Source organism: Chlorocebus sabaeus, chromosome 13 (assembly GCF_047675955.1).
Source record: "Chlorocebus sabaeus isolate Y175 chromosome 13, mChlSab1.0.hap1, whole genome shotgun sequence".
NCBI classification, from domain to species: domain Eukaryota; kingdom Metazoa; phylum Chordata; class Mammalia; order Primates; family Cercopithecidae; genus Chlorocebus; species Chlorocebus sabaeus.
This window is the reverse complement of record NC_132916.1, coordinates 31,707,333-31,734,725: the sequence shown is the minus strand read 5'-3', so window position 1 is coordinate 31,734,725 and position 27,393 is coordinate 31,707,333. Positions and strand designations below refer to the sequence as shown.

The window sequence follows — 27,393 nt, the reverse complement described above, 5'->3', positions numbered from 1 at the left end:
TCCTGGGCTCAAGTGCCTCAGCCTCCCAAGTAGGTGGGAGTACAGGCGCGAGCCACCATGCCCAGTTAATTCTTCTATTTTTGTAGAGACAGGGTTCACCATGTTGGCCAGGCTGGTCTCAAACTCCTGACCTCAAGTGATCCACCTGCTTCAGCCTCCCAAAGTGCTGGGATTACAGGTGTGAGCTACTGTGCCTGAAGAAACATAATATATTCTGAGACATGAATTTAATGTTTATGACCTATAAAGATTTTCAAGTCTTTCTAGCAGAGAATTACAACAGTTACTTTTCAGCATTTTTTTTGTATTATTATCCCTTAAAAAGGAATTTCCTATTTAAAAAGTTATTCACTTCCTAAGTTTCTTTTATATATACACATATATATGAAAAATAATAAAGGTAATAGTAGTTAAAATGCAGAGAGATTTTTGAGATAAGGATGTTCAGTAATAAAACAAGCCACTGAACTAAGGCAGGTTATGAAATCTGCCTCCCCCAAAATCTTTACCCAGCATTTCTCCTGGAGACCTAGGGCAGGAAATGAAGTAGAGTCTCTTGTTAAGAGTCCCTCCCAGTTTTAGGATTCTGTAAAATCAAAGAACTTCTACTTATACAAGAAATAAAAGAAAAAATACCTTTTGCAAAGAAATTTCATAATTACAGTGATCATACCTCATGAATTTTACTGAGTCACTATTTCAAATATTTTATCATTGCTCCCATAAATCATCAAAATGTGCCAGAGATTTCAGTATTTTGGCATTTGAACTACATTTTGCAGACTGCTTCTTGACCTTGGAAGTGACACAAAAATAATCTCTCAAACCATGTGGTCCAATTTGGATTTGGAAAATAGGTCACTGTAATTACAATAATGTCTAATAGTCTTATAGCACTTTACAGTGTTTCTATATCTTTTAATTCTCCTGATCTTTTCAATAACCCTACGTGTTAGGTACTTGATTTCCACAATAAACTTCTGGTGAACCTATATGACATCCTCTTTTTACGACAGAAAATTAGAGCATCAAAAAGGTAAAAGACAGGCATGAGAGATCTAGTAAAGTCAAAACTAAAAAACGTATTTTCTAATTCTTAAGCCAGATCTCTTTCTACTATAAATTCTGTACTTCCCAATGTGTCCGCAATTCCAAAGAAGCTACCTCCCGGACCAATCGAAGAGCTGCAAAGATGTCACGCAAGAGGATGTCAATATCATATATAAAGAGATTTCTAAATAGGGCATATCTACTTACGTTGAGACTTTGCTTGCTTTTGGATGTGATCATTGACCTCTACTTTCCTTAACAGGGGTGCTCAAGATTCACAATTAAAATGGAATCTCCTCATTTTACAATGTTTTGATACTACATCTAACTCTAACTGCTTTGTACTTCTAATACCTAATTTCTCTGCCTCTTTCCTTCCCTCTCCAATTCTCCTCTCTCACCTCCAGGGGTTCATAAGGAAAAAAGACAATCCTAACATTTAGTCTGAAAGCATGATCTCTTCTGATAATTAAAATAAAAACAAAAACAAAAAGGTCACAGAAAGACAGGTGGAAAGGAAATTTTACTATTTCTTTACTCCTCCTGAGTTCTTCCTAGACCAGCAAAATCATTTTTGTTGGATCTTAACTGCCAGGATATTCATCAAACACCTTCCTTATTCAACTGGAAGTACTGTACAAATGTCAAAGTTCAACCTACGTGATTTTTTTTCCTTTCTGAGAAGCTGTGAATGACACTACGTGATTTTTTATTGAACATTTTACCAGGTAAATAATAAAGAGTTGACTTCAAAACACTTTGAAAATAGCAGTAATTACAAATTCTCAAAATACCTCTGAAACACAAGTACTTCAAAATCTTCAAAAAGAACTGGTGATTTTATTTATTTTGAAAACAACCAATAGATTTTAAAACATAGATACTGATTTTTTCATACCAGGCCTTGCAAAACTGAATGTCAATGTGCTTTCAAATTTGTATTCTACCCAAGACAGCAGGAAGTATTCAAAGAGGCCCCAGTCACTCACCCAATGAGGGGCAAATCATGCCCTTCCCCTCTCCATAAACATCATTCCCATTTTCACTACAAGTCCCAGTTCTAGTAAAACATGTCATCTATTTCAAATACAATGTAAGTTACCTGAGGGCAGGAACCCTTAATTTCATTTTATGCCTCACCTAACATAATGTTTAGCATTTAATCCAGTCACAAATATTTATTTAAATGCATAGTTACAGAGAAATGATCAAATAAAATTCAGGAAAACCTGATTTTAAAAATAAGTATGTAAAAGCTCAAAAATTATAATATGTAGTATTAGTAAGCACTCTCATGCTATTGGGAATTTAAATTGCTACAACTGTAAGAAAGAGTAATTTGACTCTATGCATTAAAAGCCTTAAAATTGTATATACCCTTTGACTTAGCAATTTTACTTCTAGGGACTGTTGAAACTATCCTAGGAAAATAGCTATGGGAATATGCATGTTTCAGGAATGTTTATCTCAGTGTTGTTTTCTTAGAAACAAACTAAATGCCAAACAATAGGAATTCTAGTTAAATAAATTATAGTTTGGGCATATAATGGAATACTATTTTGCCACTAAAATAAATACTGTAGATAAATTTTTATTGCCAGGAAAAGCTATTAACAGTATATTAAGTTTTAAAAGGCAGGTTAGTACAGTATGAGTTTTTTTAATAAAAACTATATATCATATATAAAGGACATAAAAAGACATAAATCAAAATGTTGACAGTAATCGTATCTGGGTGGGAAAATTACAGGCTTTGTTTGTCTTTTTGCTTATTTCTATTGCCTACTCTACTATTTTTGTCATGTCCATGTATTATTTTCATAAAAATAAAAAACTAGTTTTAATTAAAAATTAACACATAGTCTCAGTCACAGACAACTACATCAGTTATAGTCACAGTCCTAATGACAACAAAAAGGATTTGTCGGTTACATTACTTAACTTCAAAACATTCTGACACCCATTATCCAAGAAAGTGGAGCACATGAGAAACGCTTTCAAAGGAAAAAGAAACTCCCAATTCCAAACAATTTCGAAAGCATGGGGCAAAAAATGCTACTATCTCTGCTAGTTAAAGTTGTGAATAGTGGAATGATGGTTATTTCTGGAAAACAGTTTATCTCCCTTTCCATCTCCATATGCTCTGACTTACTTCTGGGGTAGATAGCTATTAAGCATCATTGGACTCACTAATAGAGATAAAGAAAGGGAATCTGCAGAAGACAGGCAGAAGCCTTGTTCAAGTTCCAGAGTGAAGCAGGAATTGAATCTGATTAGAAGTCAGTTTCTAGCTCTATTCTCAGGCCTGGCCCAGGGCTGAGTCTGAGCTGTCTTTCTTAACACAGACCCAGTGGATCAGTTCTATTTTATGGTTTTGCCAAGAAAAAGGTCATGACATAAAATTTAAATAGTGCAAAAGAAATATTTGAAGAGCCCTTTGCAGATTACAAAGTACTTCCTCATTTATGATCCCACTGGATCCAATGGTATAGTTGGGACGAGCCGCTCCCCACAGATGACCCACTAGAGGGTCATCAATGTGCATGAAATAGTAAGGGTGGCCAGATTCCCACTCTCAGTGCAGACTTTACATACTGAACCCTGCTGTTTTTACCTGAACTACAGTTTTCAAGCTTGAAATTCTTTGAAGATGGTTCCTATGCTCCATTTTGGTTCATTCTGCAGAATTGTTCTTTGCCACAACACAATGATTTTAATGCAGAGGACACATCATTAACACTAATACCCAGCTCTGGCCTGGAACAGGCTGGAAAAGAAAGTCTTACTCTCTTATTGATATATCCTAAATTGGATGGCTATATAATTGGCATATGAAACCAAAATCATGTGGTTCTGCATATAAAATGTACAGTGTTTTACTGTCTCGTCGTGATACAGAGCAGACAATCATGTCCCCACATTTTAATCTGCTGCCAGGACATCAAATGTCCTAAAAGGGTCAAACAAATGCTGTGAAATTGTGAATACCAGCCCTCAGGCTAACACTGTGGCAGGCATGGCAGGTGTACAGCTGTGTGCAGCTGTGTCCTTTCACAGCTGCAGAACTGCCTTAAAAAATCACCAAGACTTGTTACATTGTTTTCCTGTCTGTGCCAAAGTCACTAGCCTTAATGCAGCACAGAGTTCCACAGGCCTTTGGTTATATAAGAGATATTAACACCCATTGGTCTACAGATCCTAAAATATACGTTCAGCATATCTCACTTACCACATGCTTTCATGTCTGTTTACATGCTTCAATGGGCACTACCAAAAACAAAGTCTTCTGTGTTTTTTTCCTTCCTCTTCTAACTTGTAATATCCCCTCTCCTTTAGGAACATATTCAATAATCTTATCAGCTTGATAGTACAAGTGTGGCTAAATTCACATTCTGCAAGAGGAAGTTTTAGACTTTAAGGATGTTGATGATATACCTTCTACTACTTCTAATAATTTTGTTAAGTATGAAGACTCAGTAAATAAAAGAGAATTTTATATAAGATATAAAAAGTTTGGCTACCCTAACAAGAGACTATCTTTTCCTAGCACTCTCCCTTTTAGAGAGCCACTGTGCTCACTAATATTTGCCCTTTTTTGAGGCCCTGTTTTTTACTTTCCTTTAAAAATTCTGTTACCTCTTGGTTTCTGTAAGTCTGTCTTTCACACAAGGAGAGTAGGGCTTGGCTTCTCAGAGCAGTGCTTGGCAAGCACAGAGGCAGGAAACGCAGAAGGGAATGAGTCTGTCAGACTCATTTTCTTCTAGTTCAAATGTTTATTTCAGATTCAAGAGGAAGTGGAGTGGTTCCTTTCCATTTCCTCGTCTCTGGAACCTGCGAGTTGTATAAGTTAGTTTAGAGAATGATGCTCTACTGTACATCACACCAGTTCATGGATGGAGAAAGAGACTCTTCCCAGAAAACCCCTGGTTTGAACAGACCATAATACATAACCCTCCAAGCTCTCACAGGACAGTCTTTTACGGGTTTAGCTTGAAGTCTTTGGCAGAACAAGTGAGAGCAAGGCTGAAGGCTCAGGAACATCTTATACCTGCTCCCAAGAGGCCAGGGCTATATGCCCACTCACATTAGTCCCCATCCCTGCCACGTGGCACACCTGAGGCCACTCCTTAGAGGGGGAGTCTAACATAATTTGTGAATGCCACAGTGGGATCTGGGGTCCTAAGTTCACTTTCTAAGTTCCTGAGAATTATGCTTCTGACACCAGGATAGAGTTTCAACAGCAAAACTTAAAATATACCTGTTTTAATAATGAGCCAATTTCAAACTTAAACCTGCTGACTTTTCCAATCCACACTCTGATTTCTCTCTCTCTCTTAAAATCAAGCTATTTATCTCACCAGCTCGGCTCTGCAACTTGCTTTATTGTCTATGCAATTGACACAGGTTATTTTTAATGCCAAATCGAGACCATCAGAAAACAAACTAGAAAATCTTGTGGTAAGTTTACTACTAAACTCTAACAGATGTGCCTGACTCAAATTGTAGGCATCAGGACTGAAGCGTCATTTTAGGTACAAATTACTTACTGAGAATATTTATAGACAGAAAACTTCTTCAGCAAAGAAGCATCTCTGACATTTAACACAGATTCTCCTGTAGTTTAGCAATTGATAAAGAAGTTAAACATTGTAAGTGCATTAATTATGGTTTGTTTAGGAAAGTTTCCAGCACAGAATCCTTGATCTAATCATGCTGGTTTTGTCAAAGAATTTGAAAAGACAAAAATTGGACTCATAATCTCTACTCATAGTTTGGATATTTTGAGTTGTATTGTTGTTTGGTAGCTACTGATCACAAAAGATCTATGTGCCAAAACACATATCCTTAAGTGCAACAATATTTACCTTATACATATATTTACGCTTACACATCCACTAGTAGAAGTTAGTTTCTATATTATATCTACTATGTTCTGGATGAACTCCTGAAACTAATTAACCTTCCCATATGTCAGAATTCCCTCCTGACATTCATTTATTATGATACATGTGAGCTAACAGTATACCTGAGACATATTATATTAGATACAATCATGATATTCACTTTAGAAACATATACACTGCATTGCTGTCTGATTTTTAAAAATTCTCTCTACTAGCCACTAATTAAATAAGGCATACTAATTGTAAGTACATTAGTACAGCCAATCTTTTTAATCAGGAAAAACCAGGATAAGGGAAGAAGAAAAGGAAAGATAAAGAAACATTGTAAAGGTCATAGTGAGACAAACATTTCTACTTGAAGATATTTTCAGGGAGTATACTACAAGCAAGCTATGCCAAGTTATGTACTTTTCATACACAAAATTATATTGTATCAAATTTAAATTTGTTACAACTGCCATGTACATTAAACCAGTGATAACGAAAATGTAACTCAATATCTGATCTAGTGAAACAGCAACCAGCATTAGCTCTCAGCCACATGAAGACACTCTTCAATGCCATTACTGGTGTCAGCTAAACCTCAGCCAGTTTGTCTTCTCCAGCCATTTTAAAATAAATATGTGACTATCTCAATTAGGAAATCTTGAAGGAAATCTCTATGATGAGGCAAGTTTGTTGCTCATTCTCAGTGCCCTGCATTTGCTGTACTTAAAATAGACACTTGTACCAATGTCCTTTCTATTACCCGAAGGGGGGAAAAAAAAATCACATACACACCAGTCCTTTCTCTTTCAGCTCACAGAGAAGCAACTCAATCCAACCAGTGTTGAAACCTGAGTAGGTCACTGTACACCACGATAAAATTCCCTAATCCCTGAGCCAAATCTCCCTAAGGAGGGCCTCCTCCTGATCCTCCACTTCCCAGGCTGACTTTTCCATTTGCTCTCTCCTCTTTCCCCCTTTCATTTCCCCTACCTTCAAGCCTTGATATGTGATCCGAGGTGGGGGCTCAGGTTTCCGTTTTTACAGCTTAGGCCACGCTAGCTGTATACATTCCTTTCTTTCTGCCGGGCAGTGATTACTTACCAGGGCTTAGTTTACACTGGTCCAGATGAAAGCCGTTCAGATGAAGGCAAACACAGCCAGGCAGCTCCAGCGGCACCGATATGAAGCTGCACAAGGCCACATTGTGTTCTCGGTGACATTTTGTTGCACACAACTATATACAGGGCAACCAACTTGTTATGTTACTCTACACTTAGGTTCAGGGAGCTAGAGGAGTAATAGTATCATGATGTTTGGGGAGGGGTTTTGTTGATGTGATTATTAATATTAAAAACAGAAAGATATTAAGGAGTTCAAAATAACCCTTCCACCTTTTGATTTTGAGAAACCACTTTTTAAGTGAGGACTTTTGGTGCTGTTATATTAGAAGAATGCACCTAAACAATTCCACTAGATCTCGGCCATGGTATACTTGAACATGACTAAAAATTTTGGTTAGGGGTATTTTGCTTTGGTCCAAAGCAGAGAGAAAATACTGATCCTACAGACAATTGAATTATTTGCTGTGTAAAACTTCTTATTTAATACTACTCTGGATTGAAAGGGTGAGGATTAAAACCTCAAATAGTGGGTGGTGATTTGGAAGGAAAATAACATTTTAAAAAGAGGAAATTTCTGTGCACCAAGGTTAATTCCATACTTAGTCCTGCAGCATCGGCTAAAAATTGTGTAATTTTTCCCCTTCACACAATGTTGTTTTTGTTTCTTCCTCACCAGTTCAGACAAACATCTGTTATACTGTAGAAGGACAACTATCTCCCAAACCACGGAGTGCGCCTGCAGCCAAAATCAACAACGCGAGCCCCAAGCATCGAGCACAGTCAGCCTTTATATCCAGCCGGGATAACATTTCACATGTTTTGATTAAAATTAGCTAATTTGTAATTCTAGAACCTATGAAACTTAAAAGCTGCCATCCATATACATCACATTAGGCAGCGTTTTAAAGGGCCAGAGCTGGTTGCGATTTCCTAGTGGCTTTCACCTCTCTCCCCTTTCCCCACCCCCAACCTAAAATGAAATGCAAAAGTAATCTGGAAATGCAGGACAGTAGGCAAGGGTAAGTGAAGAAGGATGGTTATTATGGACTGTTTAAATTTTGTTCCTATCAAAAAACAACAACTTCTACTGGTCTTAAAAATATATATAACTGTCCATCATTGGAATCAACGGTGGTTTCCATCATAAGAAATGGTATTGATTTTCAAGGCAAATCTCCCTTAACTCTCCGTTGGACTCATGCTGCACCTCTAGCTTCCAGGTACTAAGTTCCTTATCCAGTAATAAAACCCCTAATTCTGATATTTAGGTTGCTTCTGACATTTCCGAAAGGAAAGTAAAGCTAAGCATATGCACCTAGGTACACATACATATATGATGTATATCCATGCGTCCCCTGCTAAGCGTGAGCTATGATAGAAAATGCTTGTTCTAATGAAGAAAGCGTCAAAGCTCAATAAATTTGACTTACTTGCATACCATTTTCATCCAGTTTGTCTTTTAAATACAAACTGAACCAAAACTGGCCAAGTAGTAGTATTTAGCCACCTGGTAGTATTAAGGATTTCATGCAGAAGATGGGGAACACCAAGAAGACCGCAAAATGCAAACCTGCTACTTTTTGATGGCTCGCAGAAAAATAAATTGTTTTAAATCAATAGAGACTCGTGAAATCAACACAGAATAAAACCCTCACCCAGGCAAAAGCCGCAACTTCATGGAAAATAAGGGGCTGGGGGGCAACGAGAGGGTCCGGAGCCGAGCAGTGCTCTTGTGCAATCGCTCTAACGCGAACAGCTGGAGCGCCAGGCTACTGCGCTCTCCACCTCTGGTGCACCGCTGGCCTGGCGGGGAGCCCGGCCTCGCCGAGAGGACTCCGGGCCGGCCTTTGCGAACAATGGGCAGGCGCCCTGCAAAGGCCGCCCTCAGACAGCTGTCCTCCAGCGGGGCTGGCCAGGGTCTGCTTCGCTGGGAAGTGAGGCAGGCAGAGGCGAGCGAGAGGCGGAGGCTGCCAGTGGAGAGGAGCGGGCGGGGGTGGGCAAGGCGAGCGGTCAGGACCGTGCCCAGACCCGCGCCTCTCGGGCCGCAGCTCGCCGGGCACTGACGGGCTCTTCACGCCGTCGCAGCTGGTTGGTTGGGGGGAAGCGGGATTGAGGAGCAGGAGGGTGAGCTGGGGGAGAGGGGTGGAATAGAGCTCTCTCCGGGGTGCCCCGGCCAGGTGGCTCCTAACTTTGGAGGGAACCTGAGAATGATTCCCAACAAGCGGGGGAGAAACTGCACCGTCCACTGGGAAAGCCTCTTCCCCTGCCCACCGCCGCTCGGGTCCCCGGTGCCCTCGCTCTGAAACGCGCCCGTGCCAACCTGGGGTTCGTAAGGTTAAATAGTATGTGGTCCCCCCTCATCAAATCTGAGGTTGGCAACAATTTCGGGGATGCAGCCCACGAGTTGGCCTCTGCTTTACACCTGGAGGCGCGGAGCCGTTCTGGGCATCCTACAGAAACTGACAAGCGCGCCCCGGTACCCCCAGATCCATACCACGGCCCACGGGGAGCGGGCGCAAGTAAGAGCTCAGTCTCCCTGGCCCCCGAGATCCAAAAATACCTTCATCTCCTCATTGATCTCCCTTTTCACTGGGTGAGCCGGCTTCCTGCTCCGTTTATTTTCCGGAGGTCTCCCTTCTTTCTCCATTTCTGCCATGTTTTTGTGTCTGGTTTCTGTGGAGATGAAATGGCTGCTGCCGCCGCCGGCGGTGGTGGTGGTGGCGGCGGCGGCGGCGGCGGTGGAGGTGGTGCTGATGGTGGCGAGGCTGGCGGAGGTAGCGGTGCTGGCGGGGCCGGGCCGGGCCGGGCCGCGAGGGGGAGGGCGGGCGGGCGCCGAGAAGCGGGGTCTCTTCTAGCGGCGGAGGACGTCAGTGGCTGTCACGGGGAAGGGTAGTTCGAAGAGTCTCGGGGATGCCGCCGCCGCCGCTCCGGCTCCTGCTGCCGCCGCCGCCGCCGCCGCAGCCAACGCCGCCGCTGCTGCCGCTGCCCCTGACGCCCTCGCTGCCGCTGCCGCTCCCGCCGCCGCCGCCGCCGCCGGGCCGCATCCTCGGGGCCCCGTGGAGTCGTCAGCCATCTTCCGTCGCTCTGTCCGTCGGCATGGGCGCGGGGAGCGAGGGCCGGCGCGGAGAGCGGCCCCGGGCGTGCGTGCGCGGTTGTGTGTGAGCCCGGGAGAGCGCGCCAGCCCCGGCGCCCAGCGCCTCCCGCGAGCCGAGCCGGGGGCGGGCCGGGGGCTGGCGCGGGAGGAGGGGAGGGAGCGCGGCCGGGAGGGGGTCGGAGGGAGGGGAAAGGTGGGGGGGCGAGGACAGCCCCCCGGCTCTCGAGCGGGCGTGGCTTCCACCGTCACTGGATACGCGGATGCTGCGCGGCTCCGGGGGCTGCTCGCGGCCTCCAGTTCATCCGCGGCGGGCACGGGCGGCTCGCGGCGCCCCCCGCGGCCGCTAACTCCCAGCCACGCGCCGGGGGCGCCGGCGCCCGCTCCGAACCCAGCCCTGCTCCTCAGCTGCGCGACGTGGGCTGGGTTGCGTATGGAGTTGGTTTTTGAGCCCGTCCTAGGAGCCGCTGAGGAAGAATGAATGGGGGTGAAGCGAGGAGGTTGAGCGGTGGGAGGGCGCGAGACCTGAGGTCGCCTGGCTAGAGGGCCGCCGTCCCCCGGGGAGGGTTGACTGAGCCTGCCGCCTCGCGGGTGCAGCGCTGGGGTCTCGGGGGAAGGAACCCACAGCCCCGACGCGCTTCCCCCCACTGAGCTGCCAGGATAGAGTTTCCCCCTTCGGGGGCCACCGCAGAGTGCGCGGAGGCTGGAGACCCCTTGGAGAGGTCCCCGTGCCCGACCCGGCCGGTCCTCCACGCGGCGCTGCCTCGGACTGCGCTGGCAATGAAGCTTTTGCCTCGCAAAGAACCACTTAGAAGTAGGACATCTCGGCCTTCAGCCCCTTGATTTCTTTATCCCCTTGTTCCTTCTCTCTTTATCTCTTTCTCACTTATGCTCTGCTTCAAAGCAACAGCTTTACGCGTGACCCCGCCTGCACCCTTATCTGGCTGCCCTGGGTTTCGCCCAAAAGGTTGGGCTGAGTGGGAGCTTCTGGGAGAACACGGTCCCGCGTAGGGTCCCGCTCACCCGGAGTCCAGGCGCCCTCGCCACGCCCCGGTGGGATCCTCCCCTCCCCGCCCGGTTGCACTTTCTCCTCCCGACTTCCCAGCTAGCGCCTGCCCTCCATGGAGCGGTGCTCGCTCCTCTGCGCTCACACGTCCCCTCTTTGGCCCTCTCCTGCCACGCCTGGGGCCGAGGTCTGATTGAGTCTGTCCCTGTCCCTGGGTTGAGGCATTGGGGGTGACGGTTGGATGATGTTTCTGGGAGACGCGCGGCTCTGAGCGCTCCCACACGCTGCAGAGGACAAATTGACGTTCCCAGCTTCTCTTTCCCGCGCCGCGACACTTCATAATTACCTGACACAATGCGATATGGGGGGTGTCCATTGTTCCACTGCGTGTTACTGTGGAGTGTTCGTTATGACAGTGGTGGAACTTAAAATTACACAATTTTTTTTTAAGTTCCTAAAAGAATGAATTCCGTGTGTGGATATGAGTAAGCTTTCCATTAAATCTCAGTTTGGCCTGTCAAACAAGGCTCATTCTGGGTATTACAAAGCCTAATTTGCATTTTAGCACTGTTTCGTAAACGTCAAATTAGAGATATTTGGGCGTGTACGCAGGAGAGCTGAGTACCTCCACGTTGCCTATTTTGCATTTTAGCATCATTTTGTTTTTCATAAAGGCCAACTTAAAACTCCCATCTGGGAGTGCACCCAGGAGGGCTGAGTACCTCCTCCCTCCTGATTTCTTCTTTTCACCGTCGCGGGGGGAAGCGAGGGGAAGCTGCACCATGCTCCGCGTGGCTGCCTGGATCCTGGGCAAGCCAGGAGGCCAGAGCGAGCCAGGCTTTGCGCCTGCAAGGGGTCCGCACGAGAAACACGCGCCGAGGAAAAGTTAAAATTCCTGGGACAACGAAGAGTCAAGAGAGGAGGACTGATGAGGTTTTAGGGAGAGCTTTGCAGTACAGGCGTCCTGTATTTTCAATGTTCCCAGTAGCCTCTGAGAACTTATCCAGGTACACTCAGGTCGTGAGCCGCGAGTCCTCAGGCCGGATCTCAAACCCCGCAGCAGCCCACGGCGCACCTACGACGACCCAATAACGCGGAGAGGAGCCTAAGGCTGTCGCAGCAACTTTCCCCCCGCTCCTGGAATGATAGTGCAACATTCGCCAGTGTGTGAGTGGGTGTATTTTGCAGTGGGGAGTATCTCCCTAATGCTCTTGCTGGGAGGGGGAGAGGAAGAGAGAGCCTTTTGGTTTTTAAATCTGAATTTCATCCAGAACATCTGATAAATAATATGTGGGTTGTAGAGTTGTTTTCTCTGTTTGATCCTGTTAGTCTTTAATGAGGGAAATAGTGAAAAAACTTTGGGGGGGGGGTGCTTTTTAATATTTAAAACTGTGGAAACATATGTTGTAAACTACGCAAAAATAAGCCTTTTGTCTTCTGTAAACATATTTAAGCCCCCTCTGTTTCCTTTGGTGCCAGGAGCATTACAATTGATTCACTGTTGAGCAGCTGGTATCAAATAACAAGTTATATACCCCAAGTCCTAAGATACAGTTTCACAAGTTAAGAATAAAATAAACAGAAAAGGTGAACTGTAGCCCAGAGTTATATTTAGAGGCAGCTATACTTCCTTTAAAGAAAATTACTTAGTCTGTGATGGTTCAGGCATTTAATAAAAATGATGATATTAAACAGCCACCTGTTCCTTCACAAGCATATGTCCTTCAGAAAACTGAGGTGAGAACATTGTATTGAAATCCACCATGCACATCTTTGGTGAGAGAAAGAAGGCTCATAAAGTATATATGAGGAAAACTTTTAGTCTAGAATGAACTTCAGAAGTAATGATGATTGTTACACCTTTTAATGACCCTAGGTTTCTTCACATGTACTGTAGATGAAGACAATTATAACAACAGATGATGCTTTACGAATTTAGATATACCATGAGTTAAATAATGTTCCCTGAATAACTTCATAATCCACAAGAGTATAACTACACAGGTAGGAACAATACATTATATGCATTACAGAAGAGCCCCACTCCTGCTCCAGTGATGTATCCTTTTGCTCCCCAACCACTAGCACTCTCCTGCGTGCTTTCTCTCTATATATATACCCACACATATCACCCAGGGCTCCAGACATGCAATTAATCCTCAAGTTACCCTCTATTACCCCTGCTAGTCATCAAGATGGCTACAGGACTGATCTTTCATACATTCCTCAGGTACAATTTTGTGACTTCTTTTACTCTTCAAGGCTAGTCTTGATGATCTTTCTACCCTGATTCACCTAGAAAACACATTAGAGAGAGGATGGGAAGACCCCAGGGTGGTCTGCCTCAGGCCTCCAACCTCCACATTTGTTTCTTTGTTGTCTCCAAGAACACTTAACTCAAAGACCTAGTCCTCATGCCCGGTGAGGAATTAATAAACACTAGCTGATTGATTAGTATGACATAATAACAAACTTAAAAAGTTTTCCTGTATTATTGTTTGAAATTAATATTTATCTTGAAAAGCTCTGTGATTTAACCAAATATGGGGATTAAAATATGTGAAATAATTACTATGCTGAATACATTATAGTAATTATCTTCATTTAATAATCACAAAACTCTATGAGGCTGTTTCTACTATTATGCCCCCATTTCACAGATGAGGAAACTAAGGTTTGTATAAGCTATTAAGAGAAAAGCTATTGGCTGGGCGTGGTGACTCAGGCGTGTAATCCCAGCACTTTGGAAGGATAAGGCAGACAGATCATTTGAGGTCAGGGTTTGAAACCAGCTTGGCCAACATGGTGAAACCCCATCTCTACTAAAAATACAAAAATAAGCTGAGTGTGGTAGCACGTGCCTGTAGTCCTAGCTACTCAGGAGGCTGAGGCGGGAGAATCATTCGAACCCCGGGAGGTGGATGTTGCAGTGAGCCTAGACTGTGCCGTTGCACTCCAGCCTGAGCGACAGAGCAAGACTCCATCTCAAAAAGAGAGAGAGAAAAAAAAGCTATTAAGTATTGGGATTTGAATCCATAACCTTCTGTCCAACTCTAGGTGTGGAGCTCTTGACACTATGTTAATCTGCTTTTCTGAATTTCTTTAACAATCTGTGTTTTATCTAATCTAAGGCCCACTTTTTCCCATTTTAACTTCTATAAGATTGTAATGCATCTTACACTGAACTCTGAACTCTTACAATTATAAATGGCATCTTTATTTCTCATTGGTATATAAAATACCAGTACTTTTTTTGTTGTTTTTTTTTTTTTTTTTTGAGACAGAGTCTTGCTCTGTCATCCAGGATGGAGTGCAATGGCGCGAGCTTGGCTCAGCGCAATCTCTACCTCCTGGGTTCAAGCAGTTCTCCTGCCTCAGCCTCCCGAGTAGCTGGGATTACAGGCATGTGCCACCACACCCAGATAATTTTTTGTATTTTTGGTAGAGACAGGGTTTCACTCTGTTAGTCAGGATGGTCTTGATCTCCTGACCTCATGATTTGCCTGCCTCAGCCTCCCAAAGTGCTGGGATTACAGGCGTGAGCCACCGTGCCTGGCAGTACTTTTCCCAAGCAATGGTGTGTTAGGCTCCATTGGGTTGTACTTCTATAACAAATCATCAGAAAACCTCAGGGACTCAAACAAAGTCAGGTGAAGATCTGCATGATTCTCCACAGCAACTATCCTCCATGCGATGGCTTGGTACTGCGCTTCCATATCAACTGTGCTTCCACAGTCACTACTCTAGAGGAAGATAGAGCCCTGGAGGATCTCCCATCAGCAATTAAATGCTACAATCTTGCAGTGGCATGTCACTTTTTCCTCTAATCCATTGGCTAGAATTAGTCACATGGCTCTGTGGCAACTGCAAAGGAAGCTAGGAAGTTTAATCCTTCCAAGTCTCACAAAGTAGAGGAGAACTGGATATGGGTAAGCATGTCATGTTTGTACCACAAAGGCATCTTCAGTTCATTAAAATATGGCCATGTCATTAGGACCCATTAATACAAATTAAATATAAATATAAATTAATATAAATATTGGGAGTCTGTTTTATTCAAAACCAATGAGCAGTTCTTGGTCTGTGATTTGTTATATTGCATCTAAAACATACTTTTGATATTCATGTGAATGTTTAATTGCAAAGAACAGATTCTAGAATCAATTTCAAAAATAACATTATGAAAGAGCACAACAATAATGCCAGATTTTAACCAGGTATCTATAGATGAGCTTCCAAGGCTCTGAAACTTCCTAAAATGCATTTTTTTCAGTGCACTTTTTTTTCTGGAGAGTGAGTACATATCTGACATCATATTCTCAATTGAGGGTCATGATTTATCCATTCATTTATTCAACAGATATATACTGAGGTCCCGCTGTTCTGGGTGCTTGGGATCCAGCAGCAAATATGACAGACAAGTCCCCAAATTTCTTGAAGCTTACAGTCTGGAAAGGGGACCGTAAACAAGCAAACAAGTAACAAAGAAGAGAATTTTAAATCCAGACAGTTAACGTAAAAGGACAATGTGATAGAAGGTGGGCATATTGGCAGAGTCTGCTTTAAATGATCATGAAAGACTTCTCTGAGGAGAAATCTGACCTGAAGCAGGGAAGATGAGAAGGAACTATCCATTCAGAGATTTTAGAATCCCAGAGAAAAGTGTTCTGGTCAGAATTTTAAAGGACCTGAAGAATGGATATGCTCAGCATGTTTGAGAAGTTGAAAGGTATCTGGAATGTAGAGAATGAGAAGAGTGGCAGGAGAAGGAGTGAACGAGGAATGCAGAGGCTGGATTCCATGAAGCCTGCAGGTCATGGTAAGTGCTCAGGATTTTAAGTGCACTGTGGACAAATGCACAGTGGAAAGACACCCTCCTTTGCACTATTTGTATGTGTGGGTTATCTGGTCATCATTAGCTCTGTCATTAAACCCCAGCTTGACCCAGCTGGGCACACATCTAAGTGGGATCCCCTACCCTCCTTGCTGTTCCAAGAATATCTTGGTCCCCTTTGCCATGCAAAATGAAGATCACAACCCTCCCAGAAGGATGGGGGCTCTCCTTCAGTCACAGGGGTAAAAGAAGCTCCCTGGGTCCAGGTGTGGTGGCTCACACCTGTAATCCCAGCACTTTGGGAGGCTGAGTTGGGCAGATCACTTGAGGTCAGGAGTTCAAGACCAGCCTGGCCAACATGTTGAAACCCCCATCTCTACTAAAATAATAGAAAAAGCTGGGCATGGTGGTGCATGCCTGTAGTCCCAGCTCCTTGCGGGGCCGAGGCAGGAGAATCGCTTGAACCCGAGAGACAGAGGTTGCGGTGACTGAGACCACACCACTGCACTTAAGCCTGGGCAACACAGGAAGACTGTGTCTGAAAACAAAACAAAACAAACAACAACAACAAAAACTCCGTGGCCAGTCGCTTCAAGCCAACTCCAGGTTTTTTGCAGGAGAATGAGGGGCTTCACTCTACACTAGTGAATTCTCAAGCATTTTGCCTTACTCTTCATTTCTTTATTTGTGAAATGAGAACAGTAATTTATATTTTGGGCTGTTGTGTTGTGGCCACATAATGTCTACTAAAGTAAACTAAAAATAAAACAGCACTAATTTCTATAAATGAGTGTATATTATTTACTTTTCTGAGGATCATTATTATTTTACTTTTACTTAGGTTTATATGTATAAACTGATACAGATGTATACCAATTTAAGGAAACCTGACACATGAGAACTAATTGCCTGCATAATCAATATTCTTCATTTTGAAATTAATATCTAATAGGGTCTCTTTTAATAGTAATTTGCCAAAAGGTAATCATTTTAATTTATAAAAATGAGATTTCAATATACACTTCCAAGAACATTCCAACTGTACCCATTGAGGGAAGTATACCAGTACCTATAAATTTAAGGAAAAAGTAATTTCAAGTTATAACTTTTAATTTTTATCCATTAAAGCAGAAATCAAAGCCCAGTATGTATTTGCTACAAATATCCGTGCTAAAAAAAAAAACAAAAAAGCATGAAGCTCAACTATCAGTGTGCATGTCTAGAATATAACAGCTTTATGTGTATTAAGTGTGTGGAAATAAATGAAGACCACCCAAATGAGAACAAAGGCTATTTATTTAGAGTAAGGGAGACAGCCACCATCACTTGCATTTGACGGAGATTCAAAGGCAGGCGTGGGAGTGGGAAAGCTTCACAGTGTAAAAACAAGAAAGGCTTCAAGTGTGCTCTGATTGGATGTTGTTGGCCTGGAGAAGCTGAGGAAGGCTATCCAAAAGGAGAGGCAACTAGAAGCAGTGCATCTTATGTGATTGGTTTGGGGAGCGTATTTGGAGATATTTGGAGTTCGACGGTTGGTCTTGAGTTGGAAGGGTGGTGGGTGCAGAGGGAGAAGGTGTGGAGGTGGCAGTAAGAAATTAAGAAGCTGGCAGGCATTGACCAAGTCCTAACCATTCTGATTGAAGCCAGAGATGGTGGTTCGGCTTCTCTGACTTGTTGCTGCAGAGGTTGTAGATCAGAGTTCTCTTGTCATGCATGGTCTGTCCATTTGTATAGTAAGTCTCCCAAGTCATTAACTAAAAAATAATTTAGGTCAGGCAACTAAGGAGAAACTAAAGTATAAGGAAACTTCCACTTGTGGTGAGATAATATTTTGACGTATTAAGAAGTATTTTTGTTTTGTTTGTACCCACTAATTCCTTTCTATTTCACACACTCATTTATTCAAATTAGATGTGGCATCCATTGCTTCAGGGTGAGGAAGTTACAGAAGAAATTCACAGCCCCAGTTGCATACCTGTTATTCCAGCACTTTGGGAAGCTGAGGGAGGTGGATCACTTGAGCCCAGGGAGTTCAAGACCAGTCCGGGCAACATAGTGAGACCCTGTCTCTACAAAAAACAAACAAACAAAAAATTAGTGGGGCATGATGGCATGCACCTGTGGTCCCAGCTACTTGGGAGGCTGAGGTAGGAGGATCGCTTGAGCCCAGGAGGTCGAGGCTGCAGTGTGCCATGATTGGGCCACTGTGCTCCAGCCTCGGTGAGAGACTGAGACCCTGTCTCAGAAAAATAGAGAGAGAGAGAGAGAGAGAGAGAGAAGGAAGGAAGGAAGGAAGGAAGGAAGGAAGGAAGGAAGGAAGGAAGGAAGGAAAGAAAGAGAGAGAAGAAAAAGAAATTCACAGAAAAGCATGAGTTGCCCATGATTTTGGGGTTTTTTGTTTTTGTTTGAGACGGAGCCTCGCTCTGTCACCCAGGCTGGAGTGTGGTGGTCTCAGTTCACTGCAAGCTCTGCCTCCCAGGTTCATGCCATTCTCCTGCCTCAGCCTCCCTAGTAGCTGGGACCACAGGCGCCTGCCACTACGCCCGGCTAATTTTTAAAAATATTTTTAGTAGAGACGGAGTTTCACTGTGTTAACCAGGATGGTCTCGATCTCCTGACCTCGTCATCTGCCCGCCTCAGCCTCCCAAAGTGCTGGGATTACAGGCGTGAGCCACCGCACCCGGCCTGATTTTGGGTTTTAAAATGGAAATGTGAAATTCAAGACAGAAACAATAGTTTGAAAGAAAATATTTTTCTTCAAGTTTGAAAAGTCTAGATTTTTTTTTTTTCAAAGTGAAAGCAAGCTTATTAAGAAAGTGAAGGAATAAAAGAATGGCTATTCCATAGATAGAGCAGCCTGAAAGGCCTAGATTTTGAGTGTCAACACTTGGTGACCTGAAGGATTCAGATTATAAAGTTGACCACAAATGTAGGTTTAGGAAAAGGAATGATATGCCAAAGAATTTTCCCAGTCCAGAAAGAGATCATGATTCTGTGGGGTTGGGAGAAGGAAGGAGCAAATGAGCAAAAGAGCTTAGACGTTAGATTTCCGACCAGGTCCCAGTGCCCAGGGGTAGGGGTAGAAACAGGAATGGGTTTGAGGAAATCTGAAAGCAGAGGGTAGAGAGAAGGGGTGACTCTGTCTCCCTTCTGAGATGGAGCCTGGAACAGCAGTGAGCCTTATATAATAGGCCAACCCAACATGGTACAGGCAGGCACAGTGGGGTAGGCATAGCATATGGAGGAGCCTGGGCAGAAGGTCCTGGGGTGGCCATAAGTATGTTCCACCTACCGTAATGTGTATGTTTCACATGCAGCAGAGAGTAAAAGAGCTGTGGCTTTGAGAGACTGCAGAAGCAGAGTAGCCCTGCACCCAAAATGTTTGATCAGAGACTCCACGAGGACTTCTATCTCAGAGGATGCCAGCTGGAGAGATGACTGAGGCTGTGGAGTAAATGCCCCCCACCCCATACCCCCCATGTAGATGCCAGCCTGATAAGAAAGGCACTAGGAGGTGGACAAGAGAAGTCCAAATCAACTGAGATTATATGGAGATTTCATTTCTGCCTCTTAGCATAGTAGTCTTATGTAACAGAGATTCAATTCAGGTATACAGAAATAAAGAAGCTTATGTTTAGTAAATACCTGAGGTTTTTACATTGATACTTATAGTTCATACTATATATATTTACCCTGTGACTCAAACTTGCTTTTACTAATTTTTTAAAATGGAGTTTTCTGACTCAGATAGATTTGAGGCATCGTCTGCCTAATTAATATATAAATAGTATCCAAACAAAAATAGTTTATTTGGAGTTGTGTCCCCAAAGGAATACTATACCAAGACCAACTAAAACAGAGAACATTTTTCAGTAATTATTCACAATTATAGCAAATATAAAACTTAACAGTGTCTGAGTTATCTTGAGTTGCCACTGCCTTCCTTGATAATATCCACTGATGAAATCATAATACTTCTCTTTGATTTATATAGATACTAGTGTAGACTTAAAATAATATTCCTTTTAGATAAAATCATATTTCCTTTAGATAATCAAATATTAAAATTATTAAATCTCTGACAATCTTTTGTTAGGCTATAACATCAATTATTGGGTATTGAATTCCTTCTATGAGCCAAGTATTTTCCACACATTATGTTATTGATTTCTCACAACCAACACTGAGGGTGTTATTGTCCCTATTTCACATAGGGAAGTGAGGCTGAGCACAGGGTTATACTAGGAGGTAGCCCATCTGGGCCAGAAGCCCCAGTCTGCCAATTCCCACACAGGCGAGAGATGCTTTTACCTATACTACTCTGCTGAGCCTTTTTATCACTTTTTTTTGGGAAAATAAAGCATGCAGAGACGGTAAATAATTTTAATTTCTTCTTTATTCTAATTTACATCTAACTGTTACAGAAATTAAAATAGCCATAGCAATATGCTCAACCTTTGAAAAGTAACATACTACATTTTAATATTCTCAAACCAAATATGGTATTCAGTAAATGGTTATAGAGGATTGATATCTATGTTTTGACCTACCTCCTTTGAGAAACATTATGTGTAGTCAAAAACATTTTTCTATCACAGAAAATTTGTCTCCAATGTGCTGTTGGGCCATAAGTTGTCTATTTATTACATCCCAGAGGGAGGAAGTTGAGTGGAAAAGATTCTGCAGTTTAACTGTGAGAGGTCATTATACATTTCAGTGGAAGAAAAAAAAATCCATCAAAAGCTAAGTAGATAAATTAAGGATTCCATAATAAGTCTTGGGATACAGACTGTGCATTTGTTTTGTTTCATTTTTCAAATTTTCATTAAAGCTGCTAACCTGGCATACCAGATGCAGAAAAAGGACTTGCTTCAACCAATTTTGTCCTCTCCACCTGCAGCTGATCACCTTTTGGTGGCCTGGAGGTGGAGGAGAGCTGGTAGAGTAAAAATGAAGAGGGAAAATAGACATAGAGTGACCAGAAGCTGTGCCCGGAAGAAAGTCTCAGGATATATAGTGTGGGAAGGCACTGAAGTCGTAAACTGGAAAATGAAGCAAAACAAACTAAATCCCTTGGGAAAAAATGAAGTGCAACACTGAACACAGTATGCACAGGGGTGCTCTTTTCATGTAGTGAAACAGTTTTGTGGACTGAACATATGGACATTACAAAGAATTTTAGTAATAACAAAAGCTACTATTTATCAAATGCTTCTTTATGTACCAGGGATTGTGCTAAATACTTCATAGAGATTATTTTATTAAATCCTCACAAGAACTCTACGATGTAATTATTGGTTTTGCTCCCATTTTACAGATGAGGAAAGGGAGGGTTAAAGAGATCAAGCATTTGCTGGAAGATACACATTTAGTAAGTGGCCCAGCAATCTGACTCCAGGTCCAGAACTCTCTGCTCCCTTGAGGTACTGATAGTATCAGTCAGGGTTCTTGATTGTAAATTAAACTCTAACTGTCTAAAAAAATGACACTGGAAGAAGGGGAAAGGGGGTGTGGACAAGCAGAGCTCATAGGTCCCAGGAGGCTGAGGGAGGCTTGGGGAAGCTTGGGAAACAGGCAGGAGCCAGGGGTTCAGAAGATCAGGCCATAGGAAGACTCTGTCTAAGGTATGGCCATCTCTGCTTTTGCAGCAAAAAGAGAAGAAAAGAAAAAAGAGAAGAAAAAAAGAAAAGATGTTTCAAGGACTCCCAGAAAAAAGTACATGCTTTAGCATAATATTCAAGACCATTGACAATCTGGTCTTATCCTACTTTCGAAGTGACCTCATAGCCACCTTTAATACATTCATCCCAGCATACTGAATTATTCACTCTTCCCTTAACTCTATTTGTACTTTCACATCTTGACACCTTTGTTCATATCATTCTTTCTGCCTGGAATGCTCCTCCCCCTTCCTCCCTTACCTGACAATATCCTACCCATCATCCCTCAAGGCCCAGCTCAGATGGTCACTGCTTCTACCCCTCCCTCAGGATTAGTTATCTGCTTTGCTTAAGCCCCACCTCACTTTTATTTTTACTTTTATTTTATTTTATTTTATTTTTTTGAGACCGGGTCTCACTCTTGTTGCTCAACCTGGAGTGCGATGATGCAATCTTGGCTCACTGCAACCTCCACCTCCCAGGCTCAAGCAATCGTCCCATCTCCCTTTCAGGTAGCTGGGGCTACAGGCGTGTGCATGCACCATACTCAACTAATTTTTGTATTTTTTGTAGAGACAGAGTTTCACCATGTTACCGAGGCTGGTCTCAAACTCCTGGGCTGAAGTGATCTCCCCACCTTGGCCTCCCAAATTGTTGGGATTACAGGCCTGAGCCGCTGTGCCTGGCCTCCCACCTGACTTTTAAAACATCTTTATCATTTATGTTTATGTTCACAGTGTCTGCTAATGTGCTTGTATTTAGTGGGTTCCAAATAAAATGTTTATTAAATATTTATAGTGCAGCTACTTGGGAGGCTGAGTTGGGGTACTTTCTTGAGCCCAGGCATTTAATACTGCAATGAGCCATGATCATGCCACTGCACTCCAGCGTGGGTGACAGGGCAAAAATTTTAGTGGCAAGATCTGAAATATAAATGTTGGTGGATCTTTTTAACAGCTTAATCACAACCAGTTAGAAATATAATAAGAACATTCAATTCCCTAAACGTTCCTTTGTTTGTTTTTGAGACGGGGTCTCACTTTGTCATCCAGGCTGGAGTACAGTGGTGTGATCTTGGCTCACTATAGCCTCGACCTCCTAGGCTCAAGTGATTCCCCTGCCCCAGCTTTCTGAGTAGCTGGGACCACAGGTATGCCCTACCACGCCCAGCTAATTTTTGTGTTTTTTATAGAAACAGGGTTTTACCATGTCACCCAGGCTGATCTTGAACTCCTGGACTCACGCAATTTGCCTGCCTTGGCCTCCCAAAGTGCTGGGATTACAGGCCTGAGCCACTACATGTGACCTAAACATTCTAATTAATTGACATTTAGTATGCAGGTTACCAAATTTGCCTTTCAAAGTTTGCATTTAAAGATTGCCAGTACATCCACAGGATGAATTTTCAGATCAGTCATGTTTTGATTTGGAGTACTTAATGTTTGCACAATTTGAACTTTGCCTGCCCTTTCAAAATTATTTTACAGACCTGCATTCACTTTCCTAATAGAATGAATTGCTATAAAGTGGCTACAGTGAGTAGTCTGAGAAAACAGTGTAACACTCCTTTGGGCTTTTACCTTTGGAGGAATTCCTCACTGAGTGTGGTCTTGTTGGGATATATAAACTTACCTTCCACTGTGAAAGACAAAGATTTCGAATCCTGCTCTCCCAACCTGTAGGCCTATGGAGCAAGGTCCCTGACACCTGGCAGTGGACTCTCCCACCTAGGTCTGTGCAACCCTGAGATGAAAAAAGAGCATCTTGGGCAGCTAGTGGGAGGGTGTTCTGGTGTTGCCCCTGAAGATGATCCAGTGTCCAGTGGAGGTATTTCGTGGGCTGGAAAGGAAGAGAAGGGCATGAAGAGCAGAGTGGTTGGATTGAGGTGGCACTTGTATAAATCCAGAGGAGAAAGACAAGGCTTGCATATCTGGGGAAGAGGGTGAAAGATAGGAAAGAATGATGACAAATAAACAAACAAATTTCTCCCTAGGGCCGGCAAGCACCTGAAGCATGGTCTCTGGTGCCCTTTCAACCTTCCCCAACCCCAGGAAGATGTCCGTCTGTTCTCCCCAGATCCTTATTTCCACGTCCACAATGGCATTTGGTGTTTAGTGGTGGCTTCTAGGAGGTGGGACATATACCCTAAAATACTTAGATTGTGAAGATTTTGTAATGCCTCAGATTTATTAATGCCACAATGTATGGTTGTAAAGTACAGTGAGTGTGGACTGTGCTAAATGTGTTTATCTCCTAGGGTATAGTTCCATATACATTTCATTAACCAAACTTCGGTTGTGAATTTACCTTTTGCTGTCTTCATCTATATTGCATAAAAATGGGTAAAGTGGAGGAAATAAATTTTCTCCATTAAACAAACTTTGTTTTTTTAGAGATAGGGTCTTGCCCTGTCACCCACGCTGGAGTGCAGTGGCATGATCATGGCTCATTGCAGTATTAAATGCCTGGGCTCAAGAAAGTACCCCACCTCAGCCTCCCAAGTAGCTGCACTATAAATATTTAATAAACATTTTATTTGGAACCCACTAAATACAAGCACATTAGCAGGCACTGTGAACATAAACATAAATGATAAAGGTGTTTTAAAAGTCAGGTGGGAGGCCAGGTACAGCGGCTCAGGCCTGTAATCCCAACAATTTGGGAGGCCAAGGTGGGGAGATCACTTCAGCCCAGGAGTTTGAGACCAGCCTCGGTAACATGGTGAAACTCTGCCTCTACAAAAAATACAAAAATTAGTTGAGTATGGTGCATGCACACGCCTGTAGCCCCAGCTACCTGAAAGGGAGATGGGACGATTGCTTGAGCCTGGGAGGTGGAGGTTGCAGTGAGCCAAGATTGCATCATCGCACTCCAGGTTGAGCAACAAGAGTGAGACCCGGTCTCAAAAAAATAAAATAAAATAAAATAAAAGTAAAAATAAAAGTGAGGTGGGGCTTAAGCAAAGCAGATAACTAATCCTGAGGGAGGGGTAGAAGCAGTGACCATCTGAGCTGGGCCTTGAGGGATGATGGGTAGGATATTGTCAGGTAAGGGAGGAAGGGGGAGGAGCATTCCAGGCAGAAAGAATGATATGAACAAAGGTGTCAAGATGTGAAAGTACAAATAGAGTTAAGGGAAGAGTGAATAATTCAGTATGCTGGGATGAATGTATTAAAGGTGGCTATGAGGTCACTTCGAAGGTAAGATAAGACCTGATTGTCAATGGTCTTGAATATTATGCTAAAGCATGTACTTTTTTCTGGGAGTCCTTGAAGCCACTTTTTTTTTTTTTTTTTTTTTTTTAGACAAGGTCTCCCTCTGTTGCCCAGGCTGGAGTGCAGTGATGCAATCATGGCTTATGGCAACCTCTACCTCCCAGGCTCGAGTGAACATCCCACCTCAGTCTCCTGAGTAGCTGAGACTACTCAGGAGTAGTGCCACCCCGCCCAGCTAGTTTTTGTATTTTTTGTAGAGACAGGGTTTTGCTATGTTGCCGAAACTGGTCTTGAACTCCTAGGCTCAAGTGATCCACCTGCCTCAGCCTCCCAATGTACTGGAATTACAGGTGTGAGCCACCATGTGGCCCTACTGTGTCTTTTTAAATATAGGAGTGATATGATCATAAATGTGAGATAGGATAATCACCCTGACCACAGATAAAAGGCAGAAAGGGAGAGCAGATATAATAAATTACATAAGAGGGATTTGCAGTAGTCCAAGAGGTAATAAATGATTGCTTAGTCTAGTACAGTAGTGGTCGGGAGGAATTCTTTATCTGAGAGTTATCTTATAGACAGAACCTATAGAAATTGGTATCTAATTGAACATGGGCAGGAGGTGAAGGAATGAATATTTTGGATAATAGGGTCCATTGCATAATAACTATCTCACTTTGCAAAAACAAGAAAAATTACACTTCTGCTGGGCACAGTGGTGCATGCCCATAGTCCCAGCTACATCTTGATTTCAGACATTAAAATATGAACAAATGTGTGTCTCAGAATCAATAAAATACAGTATGTATTATGTCATCATGTCTCACTACAAGATACATAGCAGGTGCCCCCAAAAATATTTGTTCACTTGATACTACGTACATGATGATGTGGAGTTCATATTTTTAGTAATAGTCTTTTTGATAAGCCCATTTCCTTTTTAACACATTGAATGTAACAATGTAACCCCACATATTAACTGTAATGGAAACTAAAATCTATATAGCAAACTAAATTTAAACTTAAGAAAAAGGTTAGTTGTGACTTATCATTACTTCTTATCTGTCTCCGCCCTCCTACTACCTCATATAATTTCTTGACTTACATCTCAAAGGACTTCCTCCTCTTTCTTTCACCCTTCATAACCTGTATAGCTACACATGGGTCTTCTATTTGGGGAAATTAGAGAATAAATATAGCAAACATGGAGTTTAATAGCCACTGGCATAAACGTAAGATAAAATATTTGGATGCATGCTTGTGAGACAATTTTTCACATCCCACAAACTAGATAAGATATTGAATAGGTGAAGGATAAAGGGGGTGGAACCACATGAGCCACAGGCAGAGTTAGAGAGTTGTCCACATCTGCCAGATTCAGTACCATCCATAGTCAATACCAAGAGCTGTGTGGAAGCCAACTCAGACTCTTGCTCACTGTAGAGGATCTAACACTGTCTTATTAATTAACCACAGTATATAACTTAGTTTTTTTACCGAGAAAAATAAAATAATAATGATAATATGATAATAATAGCAGCCCGAATTGAGCATGACTGTATGGCTAGCACTATGCTAAATTATTTACATAAATTATCTCATTTGATCCTTGTAATAATTTTATGTGTTTGTTAGCTATTGCTGTAATAACACTTTGTAACAAGCCACCCAAAAACCCAGTAACTTACAGCAACAGTTATGATATTTTTCATCAGTCTGAAGGGCAACTATTGTTTGGGTGAGTTAGGCTGAGCTCTGCTGCACACCTCTGCTTCTAGCTGTGAGCAGGGTAGATTTAGCTACAGGGTGTGTGTGGAAGCAGATCTGCTCCATATGTCTCTTATCATTCAGTACAAACAGCTACCTGGAGCGTGTTCTTCTCATGGTGTCGGTAGGAGTGTAAGCGTACAAATGGAAACACATGATGCCTGGGTTGGAACTGGCACATCGTCGCTTCTACCCACATCCCATGACCAAGAGTAACATTGACAGGGAGGAAAAAATACTCTACCCCAAGGGAGATAAGAGTGAATATTTGCCAAACTATAATCAAATATATAATATGGTAGGTATGTAGGTATATTACACCCATTTAACAGATGAAGAAACCAAATCACAGAAAAGACTAAATGATTTTCCCAAAAACACAGGTAGGAAGTAATGAAGCTGGGATTTGAATCTAAGCTGATTTCAGAGGCTAGGCTCTTAACTATCACTCTACACAGTTTTAATAAACTGGACTGCAGAAGGTATTACAAAGAGAACAATAGCAGTGGTGATTTTATGATAATAAATGGAACCTGAGGAAAAGAAGTAGACTAGATAAAATACTCTATTTTGAGATCCTAATCAATAAAGATGATTTTCTCATTAGCTTTCATGGCTGTAAGAGGGTATGTCATAGGACTTCACAGAGGACGTGTGTTTATTTATTTTTAGAATCTCCCCAATATAAACATATTAACATTTTCTCTGTTTAAATACTACCTTTGCTACTTATTTCCTACCCAACTACATCGAAAGG

At 42.6% G+C, this 27,393-nt stretch overlaps 1 protein-coding gene across 3 annotated transcripts in view; it reads right to left on the bottom strand.

Annotated features, from left to right (window-relative positions):
- Window positions 1-10,237, bottom strand: part of SOBP (sine oculis binding protein homolog) — a 171,951-nt gene extending 161,714 nt beyond the window's left edge. Inside the window, exon 1 of one of the 3 annotated variants that reach the window (XM_008007435.3) lies at window positions 9,624-10,237. In XM_008007435.3, coding sequence (XP_008005626.1) covers window positions 9,624-9,719 — 96 coding nt within the window. In that variant the 5' untranslated portion in view covers window positions 9,720-10,237. The remainder of the gene's footprint in view (window positions 1-9,623) is intronic. The other 2 variants (XM_008007437.3, XM_008007436.3) reach the window with 2 other exon arrangements.
- Between the last annotated feature and the right edge of the window lie 17,156 nt (window positions 10,238-27,393).